This window comes from Hypanus sabinus, chromosome 19 (assembly GCF_030144855.1).
Source record: "Hypanus sabinus isolate sHypSab1 chromosome 19, sHypSab1.hap1, whole genome shotgun sequence".
Taxonomy (NCBI): domain Eukaryota; kingdom Metazoa; phylum Chordata; class Chondrichthyes; order Myliobatiformes; family Dasyatidae; genus Hypanus; species Hypanus sabinus.
In genome coordinates, this window is record NC_082724.1 from 49,926,975 (window position 1) to 49,941,565 (window position 14,591).

At 38.6% G+C, this 14,591-nt stretch overlaps 1 protein-coding gene across 1 annotated transcript in view; it reads right to left on the reverse strand.

Moving 5' to 3' along the window:
• Window positions 1-14,591, reverse strand: part of LOC132377909 (ADP-ribosylation factor-like protein 8B-A) — a 50,468-nt gene that overhangs the window by 11,638 nt on the left and 24,239 nt on the right. The window contains exons 3-4 of the mRNA XM_059944376.1: window positions 11,758-11,831; window positions 5,167-5,260 (exon numbers count right to left, since the gene is read on the reverse strand). Of these exons, the coding sequence (XP_059800359.1) occupies window positions 5,167-5,260; window positions 11,758-11,831 (168 nt within the window). The remainder of the gene's footprint in view (window positions 1-5,166; window positions 5,261-11,757; window positions 11,832-14,591) is intronic.

The window sequence follows — 14,591 nt, forward strand, 5'->3', positions numbered from 1 at the left end:
CAATGACTGGTATGTCATTGAACTTTGGGAGGAAACCAAAGCACCTGAAGGAAACCCACATGTTCACAGGGAGAACGTACAAGCTCCTTACAGGCAGAGGCAGGAATTGAACCCAGTTGCCTGTACTATAAAGCATTGTGCTAACCACTACACTACCATGCTGCCCTACAGACAGAGTGGCTGACTGATTTATTGTTGAAACAAGAATTATTTTGCAAGTAGCAACTATTTTGGTGTTATCAATCCTCCAATGGAGGACAGTGATGTTGTAGCACATTCATCCAACAGTTTAGTATAGTTGTTGCAATTAGATACTTTAGTACCATTGTATGATGCCCAACTACTAACAACATAACTAACCATGTCCCAAGTTTGGATTAGCATGTACAAGTCTAAACTTTCAAGTTTGCTTGTGGGATGCTTTGCTAAGTGCCACAGCTTAAAAAGTGATAACTGAAGCTTACATATACCAAAAGTATGCAGGTCAGATATAGCTCAAATGGTAGCACTCATTCTAATCATGAAGTTCCAAAGTCACGTAGAACAGCAAGACCAAAACAGAAAAATAATTCAGCTGACATTAGTTTAATTCTGACAGAGTGCTGCCAACTTTCAGGTGAAATGTTAAATACAGACTTTGATTTCCTCCTATAGGCAAAAGGTTCCCAAAAACACCAAGCAAGCAGAGCCACCATCCCTTGTGATAGGACAATGCGTACCTTCACTGAACAACACAAAAATAGACTATCTGGACATTTAAAAGCATTTTTCAGAGCTGCTACGTGTTCTGCATATTAACATAAGCTACAAGATGCTTCTGGATACAGCAATAAAATTAAATGGGATATTTAAATAAACCTCCATAACTTGACTGGAGCCTCAACTTCAGCCATTGGAACCTATTATCCAACTTTTCATTGTCACCAAAAATAAAATCCAGACCTTAAATTGTGTCAAGAATTTCACCACCAGTTATTACTACACACACATCATGTCAAATATACAGGAAAACCCAGGTCAAGGGCTCCATTCCTGAGAATTGTCCATAAATCAATTTGTTTTGCAAGCCGTAAGTGAATAATTCAATGAGGGCCTATTAACATTTAACTTGTTCTCTTTAGTTACTAATAGTATGGAATTAGAATGTTCCACATCCATAGCCATTTTCAACTGTCTTTTGTTGAGATGGATTTGACAGGCAGGGTTAATAATCCAGAGGTTATACAGTTATACACTACTAGCAAAAGGGTGACTTGGGATAGACTAGGACCTCCAAAGTACCCCCAGGACTGCCTACATGCAGATACACATGTGGCTGATATTTTTAATGTCTATTTCTCACTGTTTACATGAATGCCAAAGAAATGTGTAATAACTAGTGAATTCTTGATTCACATGCAACCCACAAGGAAGTCTTTGCAGCCTTTTAGTGTATTAAGGCAGACAAATCCCCAGGGCCTGACAAAATGGAATCCCAGACTTTACTGGATGCTAGGTAAGAAACTGCAGAAGCCTTGCAGAGATTTTTGCTTAGTCATTAGGACTGGAGATGTCAAATGTTGTTCATTTTTTCCCAAAGGTAACAGGGACAGGCCACAGAGCTATATTCTGGTGAACCCAACTTTGGTTGTCGGGAAGTCACTGGAGAGAATTCTGAGGGACAAGATTAAGTCCGGTAATGACTGGGAATAATCAGCACGGTTTTTGTGCATAAGAGGTCATGGCTGATGAACATTTTGGAATTTCCTTGAGGTAAGTAAAGGGATAGATGAAGTTATGATTAAAGGGGGAGACATGGTGTTACTACTCAGGGAAATAGTCACAGCAGTGTTCAGTCAGGACAGAATGGAGAACTTATCTAATGAGGCTCTATGGATGGATCTGAGGAATAAGAAAGGTATGACCACATTAATGGAGCTATATTATAGATCACCAAACACTCCATGGGATTTAGAGAACAAAATCGCAGACTGTTGCAAGAAACACAAGATTGTGATAAGAGTGATTTTAACTTTCCCATACTGACTGGGACTCCCCTACTGTAAAAGAACTAGATAGGATAGATGATCCTATTAATGGAATGAGATAGGGCAGGTGACAGAAGGCAGTGAGTACATGGAATGAGCTGCCAGATGAAATGATTGGGCAGGTACAAAGGCAACATTTATGGAGCATTTGCAAAGGTACATGGAGGGGATGAGTTTGAAGGGTTATCGGCCAAACTAGGACTAGCAGAGAGGCTGCCGTGGCTGTCATGGACCCATTGAGGCAAAGGACTTTTACCAGGCTGTATTACGCTGACTATCAATGAATGCTGCAGTGTTTTAATAAAGTACTTTAAACAAGCACTTGAGATTAGAAAGTCAGTTTAGAAAGCAAATCTGTCAGGTAGCTGCTGCTTCATAGCAAGTGGCATGTTCTTCAAAACAATGTACCTATTTAAGTACTACCTTGAGCTTACATGGGAACAGATACTTTATAAAGACTGGTTCTGTTTTGAACTAACTGCTAACCCTATTCTGTAATAGAAAAGATTTATAGTTCCGAACCTAACTTTTCTGTCTTGAAAAGTACTTTAAATATTTATGGGAGAGTTTGCAAAATGTCAGATTTCTGCAATTTGTCTGTAACCTGGTGAGCCCCAGTGGGCACAAAAATCAATATTTCATAAACCCATGAATTCAAAAGCATTGGATCACGTTAGCACCTAAACCAAAAGAAAAATGCCAACAGCAATGCCCAAATGGAAGCTGCAATTACTCAAAACCTGCCTGACATACAGCAACCTCTGCTGTTCCATAAGGCACACTACAATTATTCCAAACTAAATGCAAGTCTAGAAATTACTGAATTATATGTAGGATCATCTGACCCATTGACCAACAAAGGGACTTTTCACCAGCACCCTTTCACTTTTAGTTGGAACACAATGTCAGATTAGCTTGCTGACCACCAAACCAGACACCACCTGACTGCCAGTTCACTAGCAAACCCAGCCTTCTATCACTGCACCAGTGGAAGCTAGAATCTCCAGGTTCACTTCTATCATTCAGGGATCTAACCCACCAAGTTTTTTTTTGTGCACAGCCGTACAGCTGAAAAGCAGGAAGTCATTACAGTGAGTAAAAATGGGGGAAACTGGACGTTATAAGCACACTGCACCCACCTAATTGCTTGTTCAAAGTACCAACCAACAAGGCAAAAGCATTTTGTTGAAAAAGATTGTAGTTGACTTCTATTTCCCTTTCAGCTGCAGGGTTTTGCTAGATCCCTGAATGGTGGGGGGGGGGGGGGGAACACAGAGAATCAGTAGAATGGCAAACAATGGCTGGAAGCTAGCCAGTTTAAGTGATCTTGCCACTTCCAACTGGAAATAAAAGTGGTAGCAAATAATCCCATTATTGTCATCAATTTTCCTGACATGATTGAGATGGAAATTCAATAGCATTCCTCAGGCATGTTATTTCAATGGAAGGAGGGAGAAGAGAGTGCCAGGGAAAATGGGGTTAATTCACCCCAGACAATGGTAAGACAAAGAAATACCACTGATGTTTCAATGTCAATCATGTGAAAGAAACTGTACTACCAGCACACTGACACAAAGACCAATCATATAAACTTCCAGGTCCCCAGTCAGTGAAGAATTTGTCACAGCTGCAAGTTGCCTGATGAACTGATGTAAAGTCAGATGATCCAGTCCTGTGTCAGCATCTTGCATTTTCATCTAACCACAGACAGTCAAGTGCACTATAGATTCACCACTAGATGAGACAAGTCGATGCTAAACTATGACTAGAATCATTTTGAACCCTCAACTGGATTCAACTGTTTTACTTCAGGTGACCCACATCCTGCAACTCCAATGTTCCCGACATATACATACCAGTCCTACTGGGAGTAAAATTAATATCAGTGTAGCACAAAACATACTGAAGCATCACCCCTGCTGTGCCTGTTCTTACTTGTATTTGGGTCACACGCTACACAACTGTCACAAGCTACACAATTGCAAACATAAAAGCATCACATTACACAGAATATTACCCTTCAAGAAACAATTCTGTTAGATTTGTGACTTCCCTTTGTTGAGCTTGATGGTCGCACCTTCTGTGTTACCCCCCAAGGCCTCTGCAATGCCAGGTACTCCTGCTGTTCTGGCCTCCACCTTGGCTCTCTCCTATTCCCGTTTTCCTCTAATCAGAAAATCTTCAAATGGTCCAGCGTTGGTCACTTCAACCATCTTCTTCGTGTTGCAGCAGGACTAATACTTATTATACAGCCTCACCTCTGTTTGCCACTTTAATTGTGAAAAATTAATGTTATTGGGACTGAGTCACAATTAGAGAGAGGAAGGTTAAATTGAGAGCTCCTGACAATAAATACCTAATTTCTTCCTGAGACCTCTCACAGGTATTTTGCTAGGTCTCTAGTTATCTCTTACTGTCATAGTACAGAAGCTCCACAGCCTGTCAGAGGCCTTGGATACAGCTGAAGATATTTTAGGTTGAACCCTCATTTTTCATCTCACTACAACTAAATGGCTACCTCCCAATTAATGAGGCCTCTGTGACTGAGTCTCACTAGGCAAGTTAATTCCCAACTGTTGGCTGCTGCTTACTGCAAGCTATTATTTATCATCTCATGCTGGACTACTCCATCTCATGCATTAGGGATGCATCAATACCAGAGATTCACCCCCTTCTATTAAGACATTATCAATCTCCTTACTTATACTTTCTTGACATTTTCAGAATTTCGCACAACCACTAACACCCTTGTTGTTAACTCCTAAATGTTGCAACTCCTAAATGTTGGTTCAAACAGAAGACAATGTGAATATTTCTGCTCTGAGGTGAGCATTTATAACCCTTTGACTACCAAGGCCACAAACATTGTAGCAAGCTCCCCCAAAGTTCACCTCAATCAGTGAAAAGATTCTTGAAATTTAAGAATCACTATTTCTGAAGAACTTTTCATTTCTAACTTGAAGTGAAATTTGAATGAAAATCCATTGAGCTTGTTGTATGCACTTTACACTTCAAGAGCATTTGACAGATTTAAAAGTGTATACTTTTTTTTAAAACAGATGTTTAAATACATTAAATATTAAAACTAAATGCAAAATACACATTGCAAATTGGGGTAGTAATATATTCAAGTACTCACAGGGATTCCTTGGAGCTGTGGTTTGTCTAACAGATTGTGAAGTTCATTTCTAGAAGCCTCTATTTTATCACGGTCTGCAGCATCTACCATGTAACTTTGAAAAGAAAGACATTATTTATTCTACACAAGTAATCAACTATATTTTGATTAGATTATACATGATGATGGCATAAGTCATTTACAGTGCCAACCGTTCTATTTACCTAGGAGTTCTCCTCCATAATCCTGACCACAGTTTATATATCAGCAGCAGCCGACTATAACCATGTGCTTGTGATACTGCATGATGCCACCTCCAAACAAGAAAATCACATTTCAAATCACTGTCAGGAACTTCAACCAGGCTTGTTTGAAGAAATCCCTACCAAATTACCATCAGCATATAACCTGTAGCACCAGAGGTCTCAACATAATAGACCACTGTTATACTAAGATAAGGAATGCCTACCACTCCATGCCAAACCACATTTCAGTAAAGCAGATCACTTGGCTGTACTTCTACCTGCACACTGGCAAAGGTTCCAGAGATTAGAACAACAAAGAGGTGGTCAAGGGAGGCACAGCAAAGGCTATGGAATTATCTTGAGTCAGTGGACAGGGCCATGTTCAAGAAGTCATAAGTGGATCTGAATGAATACACAATGGTTGCAAAGGACTTTATTAAAATAGCTGTAGATGAGTCGGTCCCCACAAAATCATTCGGAGCCTTCACATCTCTGAGTCGTCGTCTAATTGATTTCAGAAGGAAACTAGAGATCCATGAGCCAATCCTTATTAGAGGCCCAGAGGTAGGAGGGGGGAAACTTCAAATCCAATTATGAAGAAAGCACTGCAGCGCCTTTACTTCCTTAGAAGTTTGCAGAGATTCAGCATGACATCTAATACTTTGACAAACTTCTTTAGCCGCGTAGTGGAGAGTTTATTGACTGACTGCATCACAACCTGGAATAGAAACATCAGTGCCCTTGAACAGAAAATCCTAAAAAAGTAGTATATATGGCCCAGTACATCACAGGTAAAGCCCTCCCAATCAGTGAGCACATCTACATGAAACAGTATTGCAGGTAAACAGCATCCAGCATCAGAGACCCTCACCACCCAGAACATGCTCTCTTCTCGCTACTGCCACCTGTTAGAAGGCCCTGGAGCCTCAAGGCTCTCACCACCAGATTTATAGACAGTTACTACCCCTCAATCATCAAAGGAGATAACTTAAGTCAACTTCGCTTACTCCATCATTGAAATAGTCCCACAACCTAAGGACTCATTTTTAAGGACTCTTCATCTAATGCTCTTGATATTTATTGCTGATTTATTATTATTTCATTTTTGTATTTGCAGTTTGTCTTCTGCAATCTGGCTAAACGCCCAAGATGAACTGTCTTTCACTGATTTTGTTATGGTTATTATTCTATAGATTTACTGAGTATGCCCACAAGAAAATCAATCTGTTTGTTTATGATGACACATGTACTTTAAGAATAAATTTACTTTGAACTTCACCTGCTTGCAGTCTTCAAAGTTGCAACCCGAAACAAAGATCCACATACAAAATGTATTCAAGTAATGGAGCTACTGTGGAAACGACCTCAGACTGCACCTCATTTCACGCTACATTGATGACTGCATTAGTGCTGCTTCATGCACCCATGTCAAACACATCAACTAACTTTGCATTCAACTTCTATCCTGCTCTTAAATTCACTTGGTCCGTTTCTGACATTCCTCTACCCTTTCTTGATCTAACTCCATCTCTGGAGACAAACTGTCTGCGGACATATTTTATAAATTACTGACTCCCACGGCGAGGATGAATATACCTCTTCCCAACTTGTCTCCTGTAATAGGCCATTCCCTTTTCTTAGTCCCTTCATCTCTGCTGCATCTATTCCCAGGATGAGGCTTTCCTTCCAGGACATCAGAGATTTCCTCCTTCAAACAACTGGGTTTCCCTTCCTCCACATTTGATGCCATCTGCACCCACATCTCCTCCATTTCCCAGACACTGGCCCTCACTCCATCTTCTTGCCGCCTTAACAAGGACAGAGTTCTTCTTGTCCTCACTTACTACCCCATGAGGCTCTCGATCCATCATCTTTCTCTGCAATTTCCACCATCTTCAATGGGATCCTACTAACAAACAAGTCTTTACTTACCCCCCATTCTCCACTTTCTGCAGAGATCACTTTATTTGTGATTCCTTTGTCCGCATGTCCCTCTCTATTAATCTCCCTCTAGGCACTTATTCCTGCAAGTGGAACTGTTACCCCTACCCATTTACCTCCTTCCTCACCTGCATTCAGGGTCCCAAACAGTCCTTCCAGATGAAGCAACACTTCACCAGCTAATCTGTAGACTGAAAGACTGCTTTCTCCATCCACAAATAGCAGTATTTTCTGATGCCAACCATTTTAATTCCAATCCCCATTCCCATTCTGACATATCAGTCCATAGACTCCTCTACTGCCAAAATTAGGCCATTCTGAGGTTGGAAGAGCAACATCTCATATTCCATCTGGGTAGCCTCCAACCTGATGACATGAACATCGATTTTTTCAAACTTCCTATTAACTTCTTCCCCTTCCCTCTTCTTCAGTAGCCTACTCTGCCTGCCTCTGACCTCTCCTCCTCACCTGCTTATCACCTTCCCCTGGTGGCCTTCCTCTTTCTCTTTCTCCCATGGTCCATTCTCCTCTCCCATTAGATTCCTTCTTCTCCATCCCTCATCTTTTCCACCTGCCAACACCCAGCTTCTTTCTTACCCACTCACCTGGCTTCACCTATCACCCTCTAGCTTGTAGTCCTTCCCCTCCTCCTACTTTCCATTCCTGATGAAGGGTCTGTGCCCGAAATATCAACTACTTATTAATTTCCATAGATGCTGCCTGACCAGCTGAGTTCCTGCAGCATTGTGTGTGTGTTCTGTTTTTCCTATATCTGCAGAATGCCTTGTGTTCAGATGGTAAATTCTGTTTTGTATGTTTTAAAGACTGGGCTTAGATGCAATTTAGATATTTAAAAAGTTATCAGCATCCTGTAGATAGCAGGAAATCCAGATACAACTAGTTTCATTTCTATTTTAAAATTAAAATGAGTAATACTGTAAGTTGGCATGTAAACAATATTCAGACACCATATAAGCATAGATAGATTGTCCACCTATTGCCTGAACTTGAAAACAGGAAGAGGCTGCTGAGCACACATTTGCCCCAACCATGATACCAATGAAAACTAATCCCATCTGCCTACACATGGTCCACATCCCTCCTTTCCCTGCTTGTTCATGTATCTGCCCTTAAACATTGCTACATCCCTAGCAGCTCCCAGTAGCACATTGCTAGATAAAATAAAGCATGCCTTGCAAATTTCCTTTAAATTGTCCCCCACTTCAAACCAAAATTATCCAGCATTTGACATGTCCACCCTGAGGAACAGACTATCTACTGTAGAGAAAGCCAAACCACAGTACATATTTGATTTTATTATCAAGTACATTATATTCATTATAAAATACATTCTATCACTGGTTACTGATTTCCATTAAATATTTATACAATGAGTACATGAAATACAATATTGTACTCCCTTAAAAGCAAGCCATTTTTTATTGGCATTTGAAAAGGTACTACTATAACACAAGCTGGTACCAGCAAGCAATTTCAGCATTCCATAAAAATAATTTTCAATTCTTTCTCACTTGTCAGCTACAACATATAGCCCCTTTATCCAAGTACGCTAATATCGATTGCAAATAATTGATCTTTGTGGAAATTAACTCCAGTTTGCCAATCATTTTGCTTCAGATTGCTTGTCCATGTTAAATGATGTTGGTTTGCATTGTACCTTTTCTCATAACTAGGACTGTTTCAAGCTCCTCCATTTACTGTAGATTTTCTCATTCAAAGGTAAATTGCTAGCCCCTAATCCTATGGAATAGAAAATACTTCTCAAAAGTCTCTGCAATTTCCATATTTCCCATTGCTAATTCTCCAGTTTCACCTCCAAGGAAGGAAAGTTTACCTTAGCAATTCAATTACTTTCTACGAACTTCGAGAAGCTGGCTCTTATTTTTGACAGAAATCTATTTTCTGCCATTTTACTTAGGGCTCTCTGCTATTTTCAAAAATCTTGATCTTCACTATTAACCACTGCAATACCAATTTCTTCTTCAATTTGATAGAACTCTCACTTTAATTCTGTTAACTACAGATGGCTCATACTTACAGCATCTGCCTCAATTGCATACTTATTTTTTTTAAACTATTCAATACTTCAGTTTCCCAGGCCATTCGAAGCTTTGTTTTTGCACCTTTCAGTTCTTTAATTCAAGCTTAAATTTCAAAACTACATACTGATTACCCTTCCCCAAAAAATACTTTTAGATGTTCAATCCTTTCTCATTTAACATGATCAGATCTAAAATAATATGTCCCATTCAGATGCTTAAAACTGGATAATCTTAAGAAATCTAATTGTCTTTTTCCAGTAATTGTAAGGTGTATATTTGTAATGCATTGCAACTGTGGGAATAAACAAGTATAGGTGTGTAGGCTCAGTTGATATTGGACCATCACAGATCTATATTTAAAAATGAAGCAAGTTAGTCACCTGATCAGGCAGCAACTATATATTTGTAAAAGGCAAGTCATGCTTGATGAATCCAATTGAGTAATATTTAAGGATATCACTTACATTTTTGATTAAGTCCCAAGCAATCAGAAAAATAATGTTGAGGCTGATAGAACTTAACCCTTTTTAGAAAATTAGCTGAGTAATAGACTGATAGGATAACAAGCAGGTTACTCAAACTTACTAGATTCCCATTAAAATCCAAACTGGGATCACAACCCCAACCAGGTATTTACAACTATTTCAAAAATGAGTTAGAAAGCCAAGTTTCTAAAATCTAGCAATGATAAAAATACACAGCATTACAAAACAACAGATGGGAGCATTAAGTAACACGGCCATGTATTTGAAAAGTGGTGTCAGCACTGATTCTTGTGGTACACCACCTCTCAGCTTCTCCCACTTTTAGGAGTGTCCTTTACTCATTGTTGTCCTGAAGCCAGTTAGCTTTATATTCTCTTTACTCTTGACCCCACATGCTTTGACCTATTTATGGAAGACAGTTTGGAAATCTTTATAGTACATCTGTTGCATTAGTCTTATCTATACATGCAAGGATTAAACTCAGTTAATCAAACTAGAACGCCTTTGGAACTTCCTGACAATTGTACTGCCAAACATTACATATTTTTCTCCTTTAAGAATTCTATTAAGATACCCAATTACCTTTAAGCTCATTGGCGAAGTTCCTGAGGTTCAAATGTATTATAATACATGCCTTCTCAAATTATCAAACTAGTAAGAAAGTTTCCACTTTTTTCTGGAATCTTTTAAAAGATGTGAATGTAAACGGTTCAAGACTGGAGTTTTATTCAGTAAAGTTTGACTGGTTGTGTCATATAAATCCTAAGTTAAGCGAAGTAACGTCTTTGCAAATTTCATCTATCTCACATCCATCTGGTTTACCTCTGATGAATTTGATATATATTTTAGCATAAAAATAGCATCAAGAAATAAAAAATAACAAGTTCTTTAGTATTCTATTTATGCAACCAACTGAAGATTGCTACTGCTGCAATTTTATAACACCATGAGGAATGTGCTCCTAAGAAACTGTTGCAATTCTATGTAACCAAAAGCCAGTCACATGCACATGATCAAATGAGAATTGAAATAAAAAGTTTTGATTTACTCAACCCCCCTCCCCACACCATTCTCCAAACAAATCCTGTGAGAGTAGTTGTATTCATATCTCAATTTTGGTCAGCAATTTGTGAATTCTAACAGGGAAGTTCCTGTAACTCAAATGGCTGTAACACAAGTGCCACCTGTTTAGTGTAATGTAAGGAGTTGGCAAAGGGTATTTAATCTTCTCACAACTTTGGGTACTTGGTAATTAATCCTTTAAAAGAACATTTAACAATACAGTCAAAATGGGAAAGCAAAATTTTCTACATGAAATATCCAGCAATCAATATAGTTCATAATAGTGGACTGGTGATAACAAATTACTAGCTTGCTATAAATGATCAGCAAGTTTCAAATTTTGAGTATTTTACTATTTCTGTTTATTTATCCATTTTATTTTATATTTGCAGTTTGCTGTCTTTTGCACATTAGTTGTTTGCTCATCCTGCTGGATACAATCTTTCATGGATTCTATCATGGCTCTTGGATTTACTGAGTACACTCTCAAAAGAATGAATCTCAGGGTCATATGAGGTGATATATACTGTATATACTTTTATAATAAATTTACATTGAAATTTGAACATAAGTGTTTGCAGACCTGTTGAAATGCAGGTACTGAGAACGTGACATTCTCCTGTAACCATAACTTCAAAGACCACTGATAATAAGGATCTGAGCAGAGATTTAATTTTTTTTTAAATGGCAAGGTTTTATTAAAATGACCAGCATGTTCAATCCCTTGCACTAATCTTAATGATTCCTCCATCACAACTAAAAGACCTTTGCAACTGGCTCCTGAAATGTAGCCAAAAAAATGCAAGATATACTTACACAACTGCATTTACTCCTCTGCAATAACGCTCCCACATACTTCGAAACCTTGGCTGTCCACCAATATCCCAGATCTTTCAAAGTGAAAAGATGACAATTAAGGATAGAAATATGAACACTGCTACGAACATTTGAAATTCAACACAATCACAGATGTGCCCAGTTGATTATGCAGGGCTTATTGAATTTTTATAGGAGGAGAGCTCACACATCATTCATTTGTTATGTGCTGTGCCTTAAAACATGGGAGATCATGATCTTTTCATGACCATGATTGTTCTTGACAATATTTTCTACAAAGTGGTTTACCACTGCCTTCTTCTCAGTAGTATCTTTACTACAAGACAGGTGGCCCCAGCCATTATCAATACTCTTCAGAGATTGTCTGCCTGCCACCAGTGGTCACATAACCAGGATTTGTGATATGCACCGGCTGATCATTCACCACCTGCTCCCATGGCTTCATATGACCCTGACTGCGGGAGCTAAGCAAGTGGACACCTTGCCCAAAAAGTGATCTGCAAGCTAGTGGATGGAAGGACACCTTATTCCCCTTTTGATACAGACAAATCTCCACCCCACCATCCACCTCACAGAACAGAGACTGAAATAATCAGTTTCAAAAGTTTCCTCTCAACTCAAGCCAATTCATACTAATAATTTTTAAATAAAAGCCTCATCCCTCCACACTCCACTTTTACAGCTACCAAGTCAATCCCCCGTTCTTATTCTCCACCCAACTGCATCGAGTTAAGAGGCTGAACTTTAGACTGGTTACATTTAATCACTTTCTCTACTTACTCTACTTTCTCTATTTTGTCACAATCTGCCATTTCCCTTTCATTTTATCCCTTTTGCCTTTCCAAATCTTACTCTTGGAGAATGATGACAAGATTACAAATAAAATAAATGACTGAGGAGGGAACAGTTTCTCAATCTTGTTGAGAATCATTGTTCGGAGACACCATATCTACGAGGTTAAAACAGGCTCTAAGGTTTCAGGGGTAAAGAAGAGAGAAATGGGTGTGGTGTGATTAAAATCCTTAATTAGCTGGGGGGGGGGGGGGGAAGGGAATCAAATAAACTTTACTACTTCGTTAATTATGAGCAAAGTATAGCCAGAGCCCAGAAACTCCCATAGCAACAGGCAAAAAAAATTTTTTTTTGCAAAAATGTTTAGCCTACACAAGTCCTATATTTAGTTTATATTAACCATTTTAAGTAAATTTGGTATAATGCTGATTATAGAAAAATTTGTAAATACCCTAGGCAAATATTTATAAAAGGAAGAGGTCAGAAATTAAGGTATTCATTGATGAGTGCAGCACTGTTCTATTTATAATTCCTTAAAAGCAGAGCATCATCGTAAGATACAAAACCAAACCTTTACCCTCCGGCCAACAAAGCACTCATGCTCAAGTACCAGGCATCGACCATCACAAAAAGAATCTACTGCTTTCCCACTACACTTGAGCATTCTGTCAAATGCAATGACATCCTGATTTGTTGTCAATGAACAACTACACTAAAGTCAAATTCGCAAGGCTATGCTGCAGTGTTACTTACCCCAAATGCCTCACAGTATTCATGATCACCTACAAGCTTCAAGTAAGGAATCAGAGGTCACTCCTCTTGTGACAGTACAGCTTCAACAGTTTTAGTTCAACACCAAGTTTGATCAACATAACAATCCCCACTATGAACCATGAAGACCATTGATTGAAAGGGGGAGCAGACTCGATGGGCCCCATTGATTGAAAGGGGGAGTGGACTCGAGGGGCCCCAGTGCTTAACTTCAACAAGATTTTATTCATTAATTTGCCAGACTTCTTTGCAATTTCTTTGAAAACCTCAATCTTCCAACTCCCAGAAGGATGTGATAACTGGCAGTTTCATAAGTACCTCCATTCCCCTCAAAGTCAAACAAAATCCTGACTTGAATATATATTGTTGTCACTGGGCCCGAGAATGACATTTCTCATGAAATGTTCATATTTTCATAAGCACCTGAGCAGTTCAATGAAATGGAAGTCTATCGTGAATGCAGGGAACTAATTACAAACACAGGAGACAAGTATTATTTCCAAGTAAAAAGATAAAAATCAAAGGTAAATTTTAAATCACATTTTTGAAGTACCTTTGGGGAAATTCCAATCTACGTAATTTCATATTGGAAATTTCTGCCCAATCCCACAAGGAACTGATGAAATGGATGTGGTTGCCTTCACTACCCAATTGATGTAAGCACAGTATGGGTACCTCGCTGTACTGACACATTCAAGGTTACATCTGGAAATTTGGTAGGGAAAAAAAACTGACTTACAAATATCTGTCCCTAGTTTCAGAATCACTAATCCCTCTACTCCAAAAATCAAAATCAGTTTTCCTATTAATTTTAATGAATAGTGGAAATGTGGACCAGTCAAGTCTTTAGCATCTTTCCTTTTAATTCCATTTAGCTCCTTTGTTACATTCCTCTCAATACCCTCCAGAAATATCAATTACATTCTGACAACCCAGTCTGTGTTCAAATATTACATGTACAGTAATTCTGTGATCAACAGAACACATACATTCTTGAAAATGATTTGATTAACAAGATGTTATAACAAAAATGCACTGTGGCTATTTTTTGTACACTATTTCATGCAGAAAGTGCTGCAGTATTTACTATAATGAAACATAGCTTTGTCTGTCTCTGATTTACAAAGCCAATATTATAAGCCAAAATGTAAATCAAACACTGGGAATTCATAATTTAGGTTCTTACGAAATTGAAAGATAATTGACTTTATCCATCAATAAATGGCTAAATCTATAAACAGCATCATGAA